Below are 21,924 nucleotides of genomic sequence, written 5' to 3'. Positions count from 1 at the left end.
TGTACTTTTCAGAAAACACTATCCAATGTATATGCATTTTTTGAAATTCAAGAAGATCATAGGAGCAAATTTGTATGAATTGCATATTAATAGGTTGTAATTATGTCTTATCAAAAGCTCAACTTTTAAAATTCTTTATTCTTTGGAAATATGGTAATTGTTCCCTTTCCCATGTAGTTAATTATAAATTTCAGGAAGAATTAAGTGTGCTAAATCTCTTTACTTTGTTTTTTCTTTGTCTCTATGGTAGCAGAGAGAATAGAAGTGAATTACTTTCATCTTGTTTCTGAATGGCATTTCTTTCTTCAAAGGTTTGACTTTATTCTGGGGTCCTGAAATTTCAGATATTTTTACTAAGTGAATTTATAAATATGTTTGGAAGAAAAAAGTAGCTTGTTTTAGAAGTTACAGTCTTTTATGTTTCCATGAGACTTTGTAGTTTATAATAGATAAGATCTGCCAATGAAAAAATATTTATTTTCTATAGTAGTAATAATATCCAAATTTTCCTTTTTGCAAGGAGAAAAGTACAATTGCAGCCCATTCCGTTTTTCTTATCTGATTACTAGGATGCAATGACAGAATGCAAATATTAATTACATTAAAAATATTTCACAAAACTATGCTTTTAAATCTTGTATTTAGTAGCTTAAATTACTCTATTGCATTCAACTATGCATAGTAATAACTCAAACTTTGGAGACTGACAGAGCTTCAGAGAATATTGGGACATGCCTCCATAGAATACTAAAATACCATATTATATTTTTTAGAAATATTTATGACCAATGATTTCAAGGAAATAATCCCAGACTGCAGAATCGGTTTTGGCTGCCAAATTTAGTTATCTTAAATTGCTGCAGTATTTCAGACATTCTTTCCATCTTCTATATACTGACAAAAAAGTTACAAACAAAACTTAAGTTTAAAGTTCTTGACATTTGCTAAGCGCTTTCATGTACTTTTTCTCATTTAATTTTCATAGTAACCTTGTGAGATAGATATTACTATTTTATACTCAGATCCAAGAATATAGACTCAGAGGAGCTAAGTGAAACAGGAGAAAGATCCCCAATTAATAAGATAGATATTAACATGTAAATTATATAGTATTTATCTTATTACTATTAGAGTATATATCAGGCCCTTAGACATATATATTATATATATTATAATGTATATAGTTTTATAATCCTTACAATAATTCCTTAAGCTAGGTTTTATTTTTTCCACTTTATGGATGAGAAAACTGAAACTCACAGAGATTAAGAAATTTATCCAAAGCCACAGATGTAAAAAGTGAAAACTCTGGCATTGTAACCCAGGTCCAGTCAATTCCTCATGGTATTAAACTGTCTCCTCTACTATCTAGGGTTAATGTGATGATACAGTGAGCTGACAATGCATGTCAAGTGCCTGGGATCTAATGGTGCTCAATGTATTATTTCATCATACATCTAGGAAATGCTTCCTAAGTCAAAGCCCGCTGTCCTCTCCCCATTGATACCCTGAAATATCAAGTCACAACAATGGTTTCCACTTATAATCCTTTAATGTGGCCAGCCTGAAAACTCAGAGCCTATTCCACTCATTACTGTTAATCTGGGTAGCTAGGTGCTTAGAATATTTTAATGTAGAGTGTTTAATCCTCGTATGCACTAGTTAGCCACAGACTGCACCTCTGTTAACCTGGGCAAATGTCTGCCTGAAGTCACAAAGGATTTTGAAAAGTGTTGAGGATGACTCAGCACCATCATCACTGCCCACTGAAAAACCCTTGTTCTCAGCATCCTTTGGAGAATAGGTCAGCAGTATTTTCTTCATTTACAAAAGAGGCAAATTCATGACTCCCCAGCATGGCTTCAGTTTTAGTAAGGATTTCCTCAGAAAAAAATTAGGCCACTTATTTTAAACATCTTTTGAAGCCTGAGAAAATAAAAAGAAGCAAATGGAAGGATAAGCCCAGGAAGGGATGAAGTCATATGTTGAGGAATATGCCCAAAGTTGAATGAAAAAAGTTAACACTAACCATGAGTATGTTTGGCATCTGTAATTGACACAATGAACAAGGAATACTCATGGGATGTAATAATAGAAGTCATTTTATTTTGGATTCCCCATTGTTTGTTTACAATGGCTTAATGTCAGTGGTCCTTACCCTGCCCTCTAAATGAAAACGGGTATTCTCATAACTTTCCATTTACAGGAAATGAAAAGTCCTACAATCACTTAATATCACAAATACAGTCCCAATGTATTAATTAAAATTGCTCAGTCCCAAATATTAGTCAAAATTCTGAACACATTCCAGATGAAAGATTCTCTTTTTTCCACTGTGGGGTCTTCAGATAGGACATCTGCTTTGGGGGAAGGGGATGTCATAGACTTCTCTTTTCATTTTTTTTTTTACTAGTTTTTTTTTTTATTCCTATTTACTATTACTTTTTTTTTTTTTCCTATTTACCTATTTACTAGTTGGTTATTGATCCTTCCAAGTTTGGAGCATAAGAGGGAAATAAGAAAAGGAGACAAGGAAAGTTCTTATTAAACTGGAATTGTGTTTTTTGCCTTCCGAACCTGACATATAATAACAATAAGAATAAACAAAAAGGAAGAAAATTACTGACAAATAGTGCTGATTATGTATAGAAATAGTTTTAAGTGCTTTACTTATAACTTTTAAAATCTTCATAACTATGGCAAAGAGAGGTAAAGCAACTTGCCTAGGGTTACATAGCTAGCAAACAGTGGATCTGGGATTTTAACGCAGCCAGAAAATGTCTGGCTTGAGTTTTTCCCTCATGGACACTTTCCTCAGTCTTTGGAAGTTTCCCCTTCTGGGCCTAAATCTCCTATGATGTGGATGAGGCATTTCCTTAGCGTCACATTTTACAGCAGCCCACCCTATATGGAGGGTTGTCTTGACAGGTGTTACAATGGCTCCAGAACGAATCTTTTGCCTTGACAAACTCTGAGAGTGCAGGCTAACCCATATGAAGCCGCTTCTCACTTAAGAACCAATTTGCCACGTTATCTCACCGGTTAAGCTTCTTAGGTGAGAGTCAAATCCCAGTATACTGACCTCCTAAACCCAAGGAAGTTATGTTAAGCACTAGGTGCAGTCCCATTGAAGTTTCTTTTGCTAATTGTAGGTGATATGTAAGACTTCTCAACCCCTCTTCAAAGATATTCTCCCCCTTTCTAAATCTTTAGTCATCTAACTTTTGTATACCAGCATTATATTACATTATAGATAGGATTCAGGATCCTGAAGTTGGTTCTTGGTAATTTATTTGAACATTGCACACATGGTCTAGCCTCCTTTGGAATCTCATTTTTATATCTTGGTGTCTTAGGACTTCCAATGTGACATTTTGTGCACATATTTCCACCTATAATGTTTTTTACATTAGCACATGGCAAGATTTGGTCTTCTCTTTTTTTAAACATCTCACTCTGAAATTACATGTCTTTATGGGAAATTAGAAAACTAATTCAATGAAAACCTTTATTTTGCCAGAATAATTTTTTAATACACACCTGTATACACACACATAAATCATATTTGTATGTATATATGTATCTATAGACACATTATGTGGATGATGCATAATGAACACATTATGTGTATGTAGATACACACATACAAATATAGATACATATTATATCTCTATATTTAGAAATATATGAAATTGATGATTTGGAGGCACTTTCTGAGTCGTTTTTCCTCAAACTTTTTGAAAAATTGTTTAACTCTTGATGTGCTAGAGAGTATATTGGACTAGAAGTCAGAAAAAGTGTTCTAGTAATTTTAATAACAAGAATTAGCTCATAAAATTAATTTTCAAATAATTAATGCTTTATAATTATCCATTACATTTCTAAAGTACTTTACAACTCACAGTCCATTTGCATACACATTATTGCATGTCATTTTAGTTCTGCATGCAAAAAGCCACTTAGTTCTGCTCCTTGGGCATCACGTTTTGACCTCTTTTTCTTCATCTGTCAAATACCTTAGAGTCTCAGGGATGAGTAAGACAGCTGAAATGCTTGTTCAAAGATAAAACTCAGGAGGGCCTCTTGTATGTTTTACAGGATCAGATCTGGGTCCTTCCATGTCCACTTCCTGATAGGATTCATTTATCCCACACCCTACTGTCCCTTTAGTCTTGTGAAGAAGAGATAAAGGGAAAGGCTGAACTCAGCTCTCTGTATAGCATAAAATCATTCTTTCTCCTCAGTCCTGGGATTCTGAGGTCCAGAATTGAGGAGTTTCTTGACAAGGCCAATAATGTCTTTACTTTGCACTATCAGATGGTCTTTTGAGTTACCTTTAGCCTGTAACGCCCTCTTCTTACACCTTCGCCTCCTTAAAACTGTGTTGGAAACCTGAAGTGTCTCTTCAAAAAGACATTTCTGAATTACCCAGCCAGAGTTAAATACTTCCACCTTTTGCCTCAATTCCTCTGTATAATTTTCCCTTACGCTTGTTCATTTCTTACTCCTGCCCCAAGAATGAGTGCAGTGAATATTTCTGATCTGTCATGAAATGGTTTATTTATCCCATATCAGTAATATTGCTTTATAACTGCAGCTTTATTAGTTTATCTTTCTCCTTAGAATAAGTACTTTTTTAGACAGATACTGAGTCTTGATATATCCTTATTCCTAATGCAATAGCTGGCACTTAGTAATTGCTCAATAAATGCTTGTTGACCAACTACATGAATGGATGAATGGTCCTGTTATTTAACCCTGTTTTAAACTCAGCACATTGTATTGTATCTCCTAAAAGGTTGGGGGCTTTAGGAGAATAAGGATTATTTAAATTTTTATAGCTCTAAATTTAAAATCTATATGTATACCTAATGTACCATTCATGGAGGGTATTTTGGTAACTGAGGGATGGGTAAATGAATGAGCAAATATGTGTACAGTTCTATCATGCAATACTTCTCAATACCGCACCCCCACCCCGAAAAAAAACTCCTTTGTTTATGAGGATCATTTTACTGTGAACAGTAGAACAACAGAACCTTTCAGCTCTTACTATGCTTTCAAAAGAACATGCTATTTTAATGAAATATTTAGGTCAAAATTTTATTTGTATGAATCATCTCTCACTCTGCCACACACAACTTTTTCTGAGGTTGAAATGGCTAAATGTCTATATAAGCATTTCTAAACTCCAAAGCACTCTAACTGTGTATAAGCCCCTGATACACAAAAAAAATATTCCCCTGTTTTTGGAGGGATGGGATTGTTTGAGAAGAACATCTTTAGGGTTCTCTAGGTCACTTTTCGAGTTCTTTGTAGTTACATATTTATACAATCAATCTCAGGTGTAATTGGTCACCATATTTAGCTAATGTTCTCAGAATATTCTGGAATGAAATATGTCAAGATTCTAAAGTGAGAAACAGATAACCAAGGAAGATGAGAGATTTGGAGACATCAACCTGTCTGTTTTTAAAAGACTAAGACCCATTGATAGTTTTGTCTCTTAAGAGGACATGTTTTTAACGGTCAGCATTGCAAATCCCCGAATCCTGGTCTAGTCACATATCACTAATCTACAGGTATAAACATCCTGGATAGATGAATGGGACAGAAGGAAGGTGGGAAAGCTTTACCTTTTGTCACCAACTTCTATCTTAAATCTTTGCTTAGAGAGCTAGGTTCTCCCTTGAGGGAATTCTAATGTTCTCCCTTGATTTTTGGCTTAAGAATTAACTAAGAGTTAGACATGAGAGTGTCCTTTCCCCTAGTGTTTATTCTGGTTCTAGCTGGGCTTCTAAGGAGCTGGCCTCCTACTCTTTTGAGTAGGAGGTAGGCCCAAACTCTGTTATGCCACAGTGTACACATTAAATGTTAAAAACAAAAGATACTGAAGAAGGAGAATAAAGACTTCGAGGAAAAAGAATTTTAAATCCCTTTCCTTCTCCACCTGCTGTGGTAGGTTCCTTGATCCATGTTAGATCTTGCCTTCTTCAGAAGTAGAGTGAAGTGGTAGACAAAACGTGAGGTTAGGATTTTCAATAACCACACTTAAGCGGAAGGCTCTTTCGAGACCATCTAGTCTAGTGGTTGTCGATCTTTGCTAGCACTGAAACTCACAGGGAAGTAACCATCTCCTGTTCATATTCCCAAGACCCTGAAAGATGTCTTATCAGTATATCAGAATGATAAATGATCTCAACTGCAGGGTATACCACTTTGGTAGATAAAACCCAATATTAAATTCTTGGTAGAACTATAAAGTTTGGGAAAGATCTTTGGGTAAATTTGGCTTTTCCTCTCTCCACATTGAATGATGGATCCAAGAAACTTTCTCATTTTACAGATGAGAAAAGTGTGGTCTAAATTGTTAAAGTGAGTTTTCCAAAGTTCCACAGGTAGATCAGTGGGAACACTAAACTAAAATCCAAGGTTCTAACTTCTATTTCAATGTTTTTTGCTTATCATACAATAGGATTAAAGAATAATTTATGTTCACATGACATGTGTCATCACTAGTCTTTTTTATTTGTCTGGCCTTGTAAAATCATTGTTAATTTTCTTAGTTAAAACACTTACGAGAAGATCTTAGTGTCAGAAATCAGGTAATAATAGAAGGCAAAACAGAAACGCACATTTCCATCTTTCTTTATCCCATGCTGAGCACCGCAGAAGTTGAAACACACCTTATTTATGCACCCGTCATATTTTGTGAATATGTTGTGTGTTCTCATTAGTAGCTTCCTTGCAAATTGTGATAATGATCTGAGGAAAATCTGTATCTATTATCTGTGAATTAGGCAAAATACTAACACTGTTTCACAGTTGTGACTGTCAAGAGCATTTCATGGCAGCAAGCACATGGCCAAAATTAGCTTAAAATTGTGGTTATCTGACCAGTGTACCTTCTGTACTCTGCTGCTGCTGCTGCATATCATATTTTGCTTTAAAGAAACTGATCGTGGAGATTGATGATATAAGTTTATTTTTATGATGACTTTATCCATAGTCATTCATACAGCATTTTAGGGCTTAGTGATGCCTTAAAAATAGATCAACCAAATAAAGTTGCTCTAAAAAGCTTACAAATCACAGGCAAAAATTTTGTGTGATAGGAGTACTGAATTCAGTATTTTATTCAGTTAAATCAGAAATGTTAGGATCATTCATTAGATAAAATCAGATTGGATGATGACATGGCTTACCTCCCATTAAAGAGACAGTCTAAAATAACAGAGGCAACTTCTTATAAAAGAAAGAGCATACATGGGCACCAGAGTCAGCCAGAGTCTTGCTGCAATCTCAGAGATGCTGCTGTCTAGTAGATTGAGTTTTAGCCAAGTTGCTTAACCTCTCTAAGTCTCTGTTTCCTCCACTAGAAAGTGAGCATAATACTCCTACTTATGTTTATTGTGGGGACTAGTAATAATATAATGTGTCCAGAATGGTGCCTTGCATATTTAGTTGTTCAGTAAATCACAGCTGTGGTTTTTATGGTGATTATTAATATTATAAGTATGCCTATATTATCACTGAGAATACAATGAAAAAAAAAGATAAAGCATGGCTTATTAAAATCCTTCCCCCCCTTTTGGACTAATCAGTTTTCATTATCAAAGGGGTGTAGCAGTATTGTTGGTGAAAGTAAAGCACTGTATTATTTTTTAAAGCCAATCAGAAGTAAATTTACAGGAATTACAACAAAAGTAGAGGTTAACTAGAGATAAATTTCTTTTGTATAAAGAAGTGCCTGGAAAATGGTTTAGAATTTCAAATTTCTGACTCCTTGAGAAAATTTTTTTATTTCTCTGCACTTCAGTTTTTCATGTGATAAGAAGTCCTCTAAGATCTATCCCTTTCAACCCAACATTCTGGAGTTCTATGAAACACTCTAGAGAGAATCACCATCACTAGCTTATAGTCTGGAAACAGAGACAAATAAACAGCCATTCTATACCTTGACTCATGTGATCTCACAGGAGTACAGCATGTTTCAGGGTTGATTAGGAGCCTGGAAGAGAACAGTCAGCCTGTGGGTTATAAGAGTTCTCAGGTGGTTGGTATTGAAGCCTGGAAGGCCAGATGCTGAGACAACCTGGTGCCAAAAAGCTAGTCCTTAGAGTAACAAAAAAGGAAAAGGATAATTTCTTATGCTTTGATAAGAGTAGAAATTATGTACCTAGTTTTCTGCAGCATTGCACCAACAAAGCATTCTCTCTCTATGATTATAAATAAGGTAATAAACATATTGATAGTAAACATGTCAGCTAGCATATATACATACTGGCCCATAATAAATAGAATATAATATCATTTTTACTTATTTGCAGCAAAACCAAGGCAGATGCCCAGCCCAGAATTGTTCAGTGGAAGCCCCTGCTTGGATGCCTGTCCACCACTGTACTGTAAGTTTGATTATTCCAAGATTAGCAGATTGAAGGATAAATGTTTTTATATTTTGGAATAATCTTAGTGGAATGAGCCAGAATGCACTCTGAAATTCTGGAGTGAAGCAAATATTTTGCAAGGAGAAAGAATAACCTTTCAGAAAGCTTTGCATTATAAAAAATATCAGTGATTAGGGATTCCATGCATTTTGTTGGAGTCAGGATAACTTGGAAAGGATTGCTTTAAATGGGTTATTGATGAGTTAGAGTTGGAAGGTCATTAAAACGAATATATTTGCACATATGTTTTTCAGAATAGCTGCATATTCAGCAATACTTGATTTTAGATGGCTTGAAGAAAGATGCTCTCTCTTTTGTCACTGTGTCAACTGCTTAATAGTGATGAGCACACCAACTTGCAATTTTCAAGTCTTCCTGGTGTAATAATAGTCTCTGCATTTGCATAGTATCTTCTATCAGAGAATTTTCCAGTGCCTTAGAAACAAACAGGTACTATGTCATTATCCTTGTGCTACAGATGGGAGATTTCAATGCAAAGGGAGTAAGAATAGTGCATCAATTGTAGCACTGGGAACAGATCCCAGACATCCTACTTCTCCTTTCATGTACTCATGCTACTACTCTGTACTCTGAAGTGTGTGAAGAAAGTGGCTGAATGTATGATACTCTGTAATACATGGATTGCCTAATAGAAATGACAGTGGTGTCTCTTGGAATTATGTGTACTGTAAATGACAGTTTAGCTGTCATGAAATAATTTGTGTATGATAGAGACAAAAAATTAGAAAGTTACCTTTGGACATTCTCCTCATTTGACTCCCCTTGTAGGCAATGGAAAAGTAATATGTGGAGCTTCCTAAATATCTTTATCTATTGTTGAGGTACCATGTGCTGAAAGATACGACTGGACTGACATAACATGTCCTACAACTATGTTAGCAGTAAGCCTGGGGGGAGCCTGATTTTCACTCAGATTGTGTAAGAGATTAAGTTTTTTTTCCTCAGTTTTTGTTTATCTGTGGCAGGGGGGAGAAAGTGGGATCACCTTTAGTGAAGGAGAGATGGTGATGCTAAATTTTGGAGGTATTCCTGCAGTGCAGAGGGAGCCCAGACATGCTGGAGACTCAGAGAATAAAAATGTTAACTTTCTGAGCAGATGATCAGAGGAGAGTGCATGCTTAGGGACTACTTATGATAGAGAAAGGATGTGGTTTTTCTGTTTTTGGTTTTGATTTTTATTTTTGAGACAGAGTTTTACTCTGTTGCCCAGGCTGGAGTGTAGTGGCATGATCTTGGCTCACTGCAGCCTCCACCTCCCGGGTTCAAGTGATTCTTGTGCCTCGGCCTCCCCAAGTAGCTGGGATTACAGGTGCATGCCACTAAGCCCAGCTAATTTTTTTTCGTATTTTTGGTAAATAACGAGGTTTTGCCCTGTTGAACAGGCTGATCTTGAACTGAGAAAGGATGTGTTTTAATAATTCTATTATTTGTTCATAAATAGAACACTTCTTTTATTGTATCCCTGATGGTATCATTTCATAACTACTGATTCCTACATCTGTTTCTCCATGGAGACAATGTGCTCCTTGGGGTCCTAGTATATCCACAGCTAGTAAAATCCCTGGTACATGGCAGAAATTCTGGGAGTTAAGTTTCAATATGTGAATCTCCTATATGTTGATTTTTCTCTTTAGTAAGTTCTAATAAATTATTTCACAGCTCTCAGATTTCTTGGTAAAGAGGATTAATAATGGTATTTTACCCTCTTAGGCTGGTAGTTTCTATTTCTCCTCTTCATCATTCTTTAACACTTTTCTCCTAAGAGAATACCATAGAACATGTGTTTTCAGGAATTTTGTTTTCAAGCTACAGAATTTAGTAATTCCATTCAGTTGTGTCTAGTACTATGCCAATTGCTGGAAATATAAACATGAATAAGGCAGTAATCCTATGTAAATCAAACACACTCATGCATAATACCAATAAGAATTTCTGATCCTCTAACACACTGGTAATTTCAGCCCAAAATATTAATATAAGAACTTTCACATTTTATTACTTTGTGCAGTCTTGTTGCAAGGAAATTGCATAATTCGGATTCTGTCTTTTGAATTATTATAAATCGTTCATCTTTCATTATTCCCTTGGAGTTGAACCCCTTGGGATCTGGGAATCCCAGATTAGGTCCTAGTTCTATTGTAGAACCTTAGGAACAAATAAACAACTACATTTAAGACTCTTCCTGAAGATCACAAGTCAGAGCGCCAGCATTAAAGTCTTATTCTCAGTGCTGTGGTCAGGTGAGAGAATCAGAAAGTAGATGTTTCTTTTTCACTTCTGCCATAGAACTGGGGGCTACTGGTTTCATAAATTTCCTTTGCTATTTACATAAAAGTAATTATATCTCCCAGTGAAACACATATTTTCTGAAGGAGTTGTGCAGCAGATACCGATCTGCTTTCTCTGCAGAGAACCCCCAGTCCACAGAGGTGGGCTCCCGATGGTCATGTTTAGATTGTGTGAGCCTGCCCCTGGCCAGGACTGACTGATCCAGGAGGAAGACATTTGATTCCAGCAGGGCCAGTTGAATTTTTTTTCCTGGGAATTTGAAATTTGTACTGGAGATATACCAAACTGGTAGTCATCAATTTTGAATCATATGAATGAGAACAATTTGGAAAAAGTTATGTGAGGCTCAGTTGCTTAGACCTCTAAAGCTGCTTTGTATCTGCCCTTCTTAGGTATTATGTACTCAAAACTCTCTTGGATTCTGTGAAATGGCCTCAATAACATACAATCAATGTTACTTCTTTCTCAATTATTTAGATTTTGTTTTATTTATTTTTGATAGGGTTTGTTCTTTGATTTACTTGCAACCAAAAGGAAAAAGAAAATAGTTTAATACTACTAGTCAGCAATGTTTACTGAGTCTCCCCTAGAGCTAGTGTAATAAGTAGTAGTCTCAGAAAAAAGCACTAACACTGGGATTTTGCTAATTTATAATCTATTTCAAATATCTGACTGCAGACAACACTTGGGTATATTTTAAAAATGATGAAATAATAATTTGATAATACCTTAATTCATCTTATAGAATAAAAAAATATGGGCAGTTAACTCTACAATTAACATACATATATTTATATAACCAAAAACTATGATATGTATGAAATTCTGGTATTAATATTCATTTTATAATCTCTCAGGAAATAGTGAAAATCTTCACCTTGTGCTTAAGAGAGTGTCTTGGCTGTCATAAATTCTCCAAGGACTGAAGAAAGTTATAAATAAATTAATACATACTTACATGCCTAATAAATTGATAGTCTCTATTATCCTTGTATATTTTTCAAATTCAGTTTATTCTCTCCTACATTCCTTTCTCCACTGTCCTATTCTTGCTCTTTGTTGTTCTACTCTGGAATGATTGTATCCTCATAATTAGGCTTTATTACATTTTGCAAAAAAGCCTTGGTTTTCATGTCTGCATTTGCCCCAAGTTCATTTTAAGTGCAGAACTTTTATCATTGGATTTCTGGCTCCTCCAGATTGCTTTGCAAATGTCTGTCACCAGTTACATATTGCCTTGAAAATGGCTTCTATTAACTATTTGTTCTCTTTCTTCCTGGATGTGTGTGTGTGTGTGTGTGTGTGTGTGTGTGTTTGTTTGTTTGTTTTTTGGCACTCGGCACCTATGTAGTAATGGGGCTGAGAGGCTTTTTTTTTTTTTTTTTTTTTTAAGACTTGTCCTTTTAGTAGTAACTACAATGTACAGATTGGGGTTTGAGCAGAAAAGAAATTATACTCCCTGTTAATTATTTAGAAACATAGACATAATTAAACTTTCTGAATACATGAAATATCTTCCCTAGTGAAAAGTGTGGCAGTTTGTTTCTCTCCCATCGTGCGGCTATATAAATCACTAGAATGATAGCCTTCCTTACCCTTACATTTTAAATTTAAATTGATTATATGCCTCATTGGTTTATATGACCGTGAATATGAACACAGTAGCTACCTGAGCTTCTGCCATCTGCAAACAATTGAGAAAACGTCCACAGTTTCTAGGACTCAGCTGAAGAACGATAGCTCTCTGAATCTGGGTGAACTAGGCTAAGAATTAGCATTTGGCACTTGGAATTAAAGAACTTTGGATATGACCAACTGTAAGAAGCTTGAGTGGCTGCTGCATTTTAGAGCATATTTGTGAACCACTCAGTATGGCTATGGCCCATGCATGGATTTAATTGTTTTGAGGAATATCCCCAAACCCAATTCTGAATATCCTCAATTCTTAATTATTAGGTATACTCAGAAATGGCTATAATGTGTGGTTTTATCAATTAGACATGCAAAGTATAAATACACATGATTTGGCTACAAAAATTCTTTTGTTTCGTTGCATATTTGCACACCCCTTAGTTACTGGAAATTAACGCTAGGAAAGGAGTTTCTTAAAGCTAAGTTGACTGCTATTATGGAACTTATCATAGATATTGCTATATCTATAGGTTTCTATCACTATATAATACTATAAGCAGATAAGTGAAATATTCTCAAATAGCATAAACATTTATAAATTAGAACACTGAATTCTGAATATGTCAACTTTCATTTACTTATTCAAGAAGTAGTTACTGAACACGTATTTTAACTGACCCTTGGATTTCTCAATGTATAGCAGAAAGCAATGTGTATAAATAAATCATAATTATACTTGGCAACACATTATTTAATAATGGTCTATAGAAAGCACTATACATTTTCCAAATGGGAAGTTGCCTTAAGTTGGATTTTGGAAGACAAAAGATGCAATATTTGGTCATAGTTAAGGGTACACCCTTTAGAATTGAATGAAATTTGTGTTAAAGTATTAACTCTTCCACTAGTAAGTGGAAAGAGTAAAGTATTACTCTTCTACTAGTAAGCTGTATGACCTTGGACAATTTACCTAATCTGAGTTTATGTACACAACAGGATATTTTGAGATTTACATGAAATAATGCATAATAAGTGTTAACATAGCACCTAGCACATAATTAAGTGCTTAGTAAGTGCTAGAAGGAAAGAAAGAAAAGGATAGGTCATGCCAGAAGGGAGTGCATGGGGCAGGATAAATTGGTGAGAAAAAGTGTAAAAAACAGACAATAACCCAATAGTAAATCAGGGGTACTCATTTAGACCTATGTAGGAGAGCCTTTTCTGGAAAAAGATTCTAGGAGTTAATATACAACTCTTTAAGACTTTGAAAGCAGAATCTTGCAGTTCTTGAAAAAGAAACTTTTTGTTCTCTGACAGGCAGGAACCGATGACATAGGAGTGTCATATTAATGAGCGCTATTGATATTCTCAGCCATTTTCATTTCTGTTTGTATACAGCCATTTTTAAGGAGTGGGGCCAGGTTTTCCTTTTCATTTAAAAACACTTTAACATCTTCCTACTCTGTCTCTCTAGAATATGAAAGTAATTTCTCTCTTTTATGGGAAATCAGTAAAAACAGACACTTCTCACAGAAACCAGAGGAGATGTTCTTTTAAAGTGTTAATTGTTCCAGCATGCTCTCCCAGACTGCCTCACATTACCCACAGTTAGGATCATTCAGTCTAATTGAAACCAGTTAATACAGTGTGCATAAGGTATTCTGCAATAGTCCTAAAGGTTTTTTTTTTTTCATTTTTTGGTAGTTCCTCCCAACCCTTTTTTTCCCAGAATGCATTGTGTGACCTAATTTGGTATACACCCTACATAAATACCCAGACCATGGCACTCAGAAGCATCTAACCCAGTTATAAAATAGTGTTGTGTCTGCTCTCTGGGCGTTTCCAGAGCTTCTATGAAGGCAGCACCCTCTGGACTAATTCTGCTGCTGGGAAATTAGACCCAGAATGGCTTTGAAGAGTTGTCTTTCGAAAGATTACATACAATTTTTATTTTTTAGGGCAAGGTTTTCATGCTATCAGCAGTCCTCTTATAAATCGAAGCCAGGATATTATCAGATAATCATAGCTTTAGGAAAATTGCAGAAAACTGCAGCGTACAGGACCTTAAATTGGTGGGCAGTGGGATTAGAGTACATTTGGCCATATGGGTGGTAGCTATAGGATTGGAAAAGAATCCAGAGGCGAAATTATCTCAGAAAACGCATGATGTACTTTAAGAAATGTGAGTTCTGTAGAGTGCCTCTAATTTCATTTTTGCTGTAGTCATGGGCTCTTAATCAATGAAAGTATAAAGAAGATGAGATTGATAGAATAGGTATGTTGCTCTTTTCCCTAAGCTCTGGCCCTTACAGTATTTTAGACTCACACCGGTTTCCTATCTAGTTTTAAAGACTCTGCTGGGAATGGTAATACTCATATAAAATAATTTTGTTACACTGATCTTTGAAATATGCCCAGAAAGGGAACCCACAGTATTTATGGAGGGGGACATTGGTTCATGGGAAAGATGAAAGGGCACTCCCAGTGCGCACACATAAAACCTACACAGGAAATAAAACAGAAAACACATAGACATGTATTCAGCATGCCCTGAGCAAAGAAATGGAGGATGCAAGCCCTAAGGTTGCTGGCAAGATCTGAGAAACTAAGTGGAGGAATAGTGGATAGGCACATGGTAAAATTGATGTCATCAAAGTTTATGCTCAGTATCCCCAGCTTCCTGTTTCTGTAATTTTTAATATTTTCCTTAGAATTTCCTCTTTATTCAACTTGACTGATTTATGGACCTCAATATTCACCCACCTCTTTCTCCTTTCTCTCTTTTTTTTTTTTTTTTTTTTTTTGCCATTCAGCCAAAGATCTAATAGAACACAGAATGAATATAAAACTTTATGACATTCTTCCTATGAGTGTTTGGGATTTTTTGTTTGTGCTCTTATTGTTGTTTTCCATCAGTTTTTTTTGTTTTTCAATGCTTTAACAGTTTCTCTGGAATATAATTCACATACCATACAATTCACCTATTTAAAGTATACAATTCAATGAATGTTAGTTCTTTCACAGAGTTGTACAACTATCACTCCAATCAATTTTGGGACATTTCTGGGACATTTTTATGACCCTAAAAGAAACCCTACATCCATTAGCAGTAATTTCCCATTCTCCTCCCAGCTCTTACAAACCACTAATCTACTTTCTGTTTCTATGGATTTGCCCTTTCTAGATATTTCCTGTAAGCGGAAGTATGTAATATGCAGCCTTTGTGACCGGCTTTTTTCACTTCGCCTAATGTTTCCAAGGTTCATCCATGTTGTACCATCCATTATTTCTTCATTATTTTGCTGAATAATATTTCATTGTATGAGTATACCATATTTTGTTTATCCATTCATCAGTTGATAGACATTTGGATTGTTTCCACTTTTTGATGTTATGAATAATGCTACTATGAATATTTTTGTGCAAGTTTTTGTGTGGACATGTATTTTCAATTCTCTTGGGTATATGCCTAGGAGTGAAATTTCTGGGTCATATGCTAACTCTATGTTTAACTTTTTGAGTCACTGTCAAACTGTTTCCCATAACATTTGCACCATTTTACATTCCTTCTAGCAATATATGAAAGTTTTAATTTTTCTACAGTTTCACAAACACTCGTTATTACCTATCTTTTGTATTATAACAATCCTAATAGGTGTGAGGTAGTATCTCATTTTGGTTTTGATTTTGAATTATCTATTGATTAGTGATGTGACCGTGTTTTCATGTACTTATTACCGTTTATCTTCTTGTTAAAATGTCTATTAAGATCCTATACTGATTTTTAATGCTTTTGTCTTTTTATTATTGAGTTGTAAGAGTTCTTTACATGTTCTGGATATTAGTCCCTTATCAGATATGTGATCTGCAGATATTTTCTCCTGTTCTGTGGGTTATCTTTTTACTTTTTGGTAATGGCATTTGAAGCATAAAATTTTTACATTTTGATAAATTCTAATTTATCTTTTTTTAGTCACCTGTATTTTTGATGTTATATCTAAAAAGGCTTGGCATAACCCAAGGTCACAAAGATTTCCTTCTACGTTTTCTTTTAAAAGTTTTATAGTTTTAGCTCTTGCATTTAGGTCTATCATCAGTTTTGAGTTAGTCTTTATATATAGTATATATGGATATCCAAGTGTCGCAGCATCATTTGTTGAAAAATCTATTCTTTCCTCCATCAAGTTGTCTCTTCCCTTCTGTTGAAAATCAACTGACTGTAAGTATAAGTGTCCATTTATGGACTTTGAACTCTGTTTCAGTAATCTTTATGTGTATCCTTTTGCCAGTGCCACACTGTCTTGATTATGGTAGCTTTGTAGTAAGTTTGAAATTTGGTAGTGTGAGACGCCAACTCTGTTCTTTTCCAAGATTGTTTTGGTTATTCTGGGTCCATTGCATTTTTGCATGCATTTTAGGATTAGCTTATGAATTTCTACAAAAAGCCTGCTGGGATTTTCATAGAGATTTCATTGACTCTGTACATCAATTTGAGGAATATTGCTGTTTATCAATATTATATCTTCTGATTCATGAATGTCCTTCCATTTATTAGAGTCTTCTTTAAATTTTTCTACAATGTTTTATAGTTTTTGGAATACAAGTTTTGCCCTTCTTTTGCTAAATTTATTCCAAAATATTTTATTCTTTTCAATGCTATTGTAAACAAAGTTGTTTTCTTAATTCCACTTTTACATTGGTCATTCTAGTGTATAGAAATAAAATCAGCATTTGTTAATCTTGTATCAGCAACCTTACCAAACTTACTAGTTCTAATAGCTTTTTAGAGAATTTCATAGGATTTTCTAGATACTGTACAAGACTATGTGATGTGCAAATAGAGAAAGTTTTACTTCTTCCTTTTTAATCTGGATGCCTTTTATTTAATTTTCTTGCCCAATTGATGTGGCTAGAATCTTCACTACAATGTTAAATAGAATTAGTACCAGCAGACCTCCTTGACTTTAGATGGAAAGTATTCAGTCTTTCATCACTGAACATGATGTTAACTGTGCAATTTTTGTAGATGTCCTTTATGAAGCTGAGGAAGTTCCCTTAATTACTAATGTTGGTTGTTTTTATTATGAAAGGGGAATTTTTGTTTGTTTCTTTTGATGTTTGTTTTTAATACTTAAAACTTTCATTTGCTAAAATAATGTATTGGCTTTCTATTGAGAATATTAAGAAGCCCTTTTCTAGGATTTCTGAGAGCATAATCTACCTACTCATAATCCATGCCTGACTTTCTCTGGGCTATTTTTCTATGACATAGCACCATTAAAGATTCTGAGTTGCTTATTTCTTGCAAGTGTTTAAAATACTTTCACAGACTTTATATTTACTCTAGGTTGAATAGGGAACATATTCTTACCTTGTTTGACAGATGAGGAAACTGAAACTCAGAGAAGTAAAATAACTTATTTTGGCAACATATCATCAGCACGTAGGGGAGCCAGAATGACTCCTTTGGATTCCCAATTTGGCTCTGTTTCTGATATTGTTTACTATCTCTATAGGCAAATTGATGCTCCTGAGTTTGCTGTAAAAATGATGAATTTAGAAGAGGCTTTTTTTTAATTAGCTATGCTTTGTATCGTGGAAGATGCCACATGGATTCTATGCATTGCAGTTTGACAGTATTGGAGTGTTGAACAACCATCTTGGCAGCCACAAAAGCACATTTGAAGGTCTTTCTTCACGGTACTGTTGGAACTGCTAATCTCATCTTATTTATTTGGAGAAGACCACGTATATAGCCACTGTATAAAGAGGGTTACAAGACTGACTATTTAGAAATTCAGCATGACCTACCATTCAGAACTGAAGGAATTTTAATAATGGGCTTTCTTTAAGGGGTTGCTAAGCTCTATCTTTCTGCTTCTTGGTTTCATCCTTTGTTGCAGTAATTGAATACAAAATGTTCTCCCAGAGATGGTTTCATGACAGAGCTGTATGCTACAGCATTATTTTTTCACAGGTTTGTACAAAGCTACTAATAGAATATGGTGATTCAATAATTTGTAAGCTATTAGGAGTACAAAATGCCATAATGGGATGGAATCATAGTTTTTCCAATTCAAGACTTCTGTTTCTGTGTCAAAAAAAGTACCTGGAAGAATAGAGTATTTATTCTCTCTAACATCAACTTACAGGAGTTTGGGCTGTACTCAATATTTTACTTATTTAATACCCACAAACCTCAATTATATAGCATAAACTGAGAAATACTAAAAATGGCATTGAAGTGTACTAAATCAGTATTTCAGTGCTCACAACTAATTTACTGATAACTTATTCTATGATTTTACTGTATTGTCTTCTTAATATTTCTTAGGCATACATGTTTGAACATGAGAGACCCATAATGCCTTGTAGAGACTTTTCAGATATATCTCATATAATCATGGCATTTTATTACCTAACCAATTAGAAAATCCAGATAATGAGAGCAGGTGTATGGAAATTCAAGAGAGGACATTGCTGAAGCCTGCTATATTGGCAGTCAAGAGAAATGGCATCTGACAGCTTGGAAAGAAAGAAGTGTTTAAAAGCAATAACAAGCTCTTATGCTCTATGATATAATTTGGTTCTGGGGCACTGGAATATTACAACCTTATATCTTGACTGACATTCATAAATGTTGGTCATGAGTCAACACATAAAAAACTAAAATTATTTCTAAAGCTGTTTTGGAGAAGACATCAGAATTACCTTTGTGTCTTCTAACTGTAGCTACCAAAAACATTTGCAAATTTAAAAATCATTCAAAATACAAAACTATATAATGCTCCAATAACCTTAATTCTCAGGACGATTCACGTTTATGAGCCTCTCTTTCTTTGACAGTTCTTAGATGACCAGGTAGCTGGGATGTTTCAGTTTATATAAACTCTCAGAGTAGCAGATTTTTCTCTTCTCTAACCTAAGTAACTGAGGCATTGGCTTGAGTTGTGGTAGAGTTGGTGGTGGTGCTGAAGGAAGGAGAGACTGATGGCAAAGCAGAGAGCCCTGGTAATATGTGCAAGGAGATTTGCCTTGGGTGGTGTACTGTTACTGGTTATTAATAGTGCATTGGCATGTACTAGCATTACTTGGGCTTTTCAGTGTAGATAAATCTTTGTTCTTTTGATCTTTTCGGCCATCACTTAAGGGCATATTGCATTGAAGTAAGGACATGAGTTTTGGAGTCAAGCAGACCTTGTTAAAATCGTCTTTTTCTCACCAGCCATATGACCTTTCAATATCTCTTTGCCTTACTTTCCTCATTTATGAAATAAAAATAATAATAATTACCTACATTGAAAGATTATTTTCAGAATTAGAGACAACATATATATATGCCTAAATCAGTTCCTGTTGCATAGTAGGTGCTCAATTCATGTTAATTTTATTGTTATTATTATATTATTATTATCAGCACTAGAGAACTCTGAAGGTGGTTGCATTTAAAATCTATGTTACCTCTCAAAGGCACTTGAGCAATGAACTCTCTCACAGCTTGACTTACTTCCACTTACCTCAGATAGTGTAAGATATAACTGAAATGTATGGAGTTTAGATGTTTATATGAGTTAATTTACTTAATAAGAGCATAGAATTTAATTTTTTTCTGATGGTGATTTCTTTTACAATTTCTATATCTTTGAAAGGTATTTCCTAACTCAGAACCATTGGTACATTTCGTTTTGGCTACTTGAGTTCCTGAAAAGTATTTTTGGAAAATATGTTCTAGCCTTTGGTGATGAAGGAGACTTTAGAAGCGCAAGTGATTGGTTTGGTTATGGAGTGCCAGGTCCAGTGCAATTATAATGATTTTTTTCTAGATACAAAGTAGGTGAATGTCTTGTGAACTCGCCTGGGCATCTCTCCCTATCTATCATGTTCTCTTTTATCTGGTATTGTTAGACCACTGCGGAACAAACACGGACATCATCAAGTGCTCTTAATTTGGGTATTGGTGGCTATTTATAGACCAGCTACAGATATGGGGACATTAATGACAGCTCTTCCAAGCGAATAATCCCACTTGAAAACTTCATACTGCTTATGTCTCTTTAAGAAAGCTTTTCCTACAACATTCAGGAGATGGGTACTTCACACAATTTAATGTTAAAATAGAAGGCCATGCAACATATGAACAGGAGTATACTCTTAGTAATAATTATTACAGACTTCTAAAAATATTTATTCTTTATGTTTTTTGTACTTATAAATTATCTATATCAAAGCTAGAAATTCAAGGAAATAACAAAGAAATGTTATTAATGTGCCTGAAGTATATAAAAGAGATATGGAGGCTTTCTTGTCAATGACTTGCTTGCATCTGCTTACTGTTCTGACTTTTTGTACTGCTTTTCTGATTGTGCTCATACTATGCTCAGACTCACCTCATTAGATTTAGCCTCAGGTAGTCCACGCAGCAAAAGCTGTTCCACAAGGCCATGTCTGTAGCTACAGCCAGCTTCCTACTACCAATACAAAGCAGGACTCAGTGCCAAACTTCATGAAGCAGCCTCCAGCTACGCAGGAGCTCTGCAGATTTGTACAAAATGTTTGGACAAACTTTGGCCTGAAGAAAACTTTTAACAGCACTTGACACAAGAATGGAACATTAGTTGCTGTAGCTCCTCAAGGAGGTCCTGTTTGGCAGCAGGCAGCATAGTCCTTTGCCTGCCTTATAAAATTATAAGCCTAGATTAATGTACTGACTCCCTTGCTTCAGCAACAAGAAGCATCTAATCAAAACCCCAAACCTGAGCATGACTGGAGCAGGTGGAGAAGGGATAGCAGTGAGGGAAAATATGTACAAACATTTGAATATTTCATTTGCTGGTCCATATATTTTCATCCAACTCAGAACAAACACCTAATTAAAATAATTAATGGCATTCACGTCTGGATTGGCTAAACCTATCAACCTATGGTAAAAAAAAAAAATAAACATGATAATTGATCTTGAAGGCTATTTCAATTTACATTTTGTAGAAGCAAAAATTTTGCATAATGTAATCACATTTAAATATATCCTCTCTTTAAAGATGCTAATACTCTGTTGAAAGAGTCAGTTTGTTTCTGCAATGGATTTGGTCATACACCATTTTTCTTTAAGTTGTATCGGCATTTACATTAAAAAGTTGTACTCTGTTTATAACTTTGATGCAAAAATGCATTCTGGGCTAAAACTTAATGTCTAAAATCTTTGTCCAAAAGCAGTTTTCTAAAGTACACACGGAATGGCCGTTTTATGACTCTCTGAAAGCTTGAGGTCTATAGGAAGATCTATACAAAACCAAAAAAAGAATCTCATCTAATCCAGTCCCTGTGCATTTGGACAGTGCACAGAATCTGGAAAGAAACTGGGCTGTGGAAGGGAATACAATCCTCTCTGTCACCAAACTGTAGAATCAAGGTACTTAGGTTTTATTCTTGGTTGCACTATATGAAGTACACTGGAAAGAGCATGGACTTTGAAGTCACTCAGTACTGGGTTAAAATCCTATCTCCACTGCTTACTTAATTTAGGAAATGTCTTAGC

General features: G+C 35.0%; 1 protein-coding gene across 5 annotated transcripts in view; it reads left to right on the top strand.

Moving 5' to 3' along the window:
- Nucleotides 1-21,924, top strand: part of DLG2 (discs large MAGUK scaffold protein 2) — a 2,193,106-nt gene that overhangs the window by 513,282 nt on the left and 1,657,900 nt on the right. For 4 of the 5 annotated variants that reach the window (XM_055355573.2, XM_055355572.2, XM_055355574.2 and 1 more), the window contains one exon: nucleotides 8,331-8,405. The exons of the other annotated variant lie outside the window; for it this stretch is intronic. In XM_055355573.2, the coding sequence (XP_055211548.2) occupies nucleotides 8,331-8,405 (75 nt within the window). The remainder of the gene's footprint in view (nucleotides 1-8,330; nucleotides 8,406-21,924) is intronic. 5 annotated transcript variants of the gene reach the window in all.

Source organism: Gorilla gorilla, chromosome 9, assembly GCF_029281585.2.
Source record: "Gorilla gorilla gorilla isolate KB3781 chromosome 9, NHGRI_mGorGor1-v2.1_pri, whole genome shotgun sequence".
NCBI classification, from domain to species: domain Eukaryota; kingdom Metazoa; phylum Chordata; class Mammalia; order Primates; family Hominidae; genus Gorilla; species Gorilla gorilla.
This window is presented reverse-complemented; position numbering and strand designations above follow the sequence as displayed.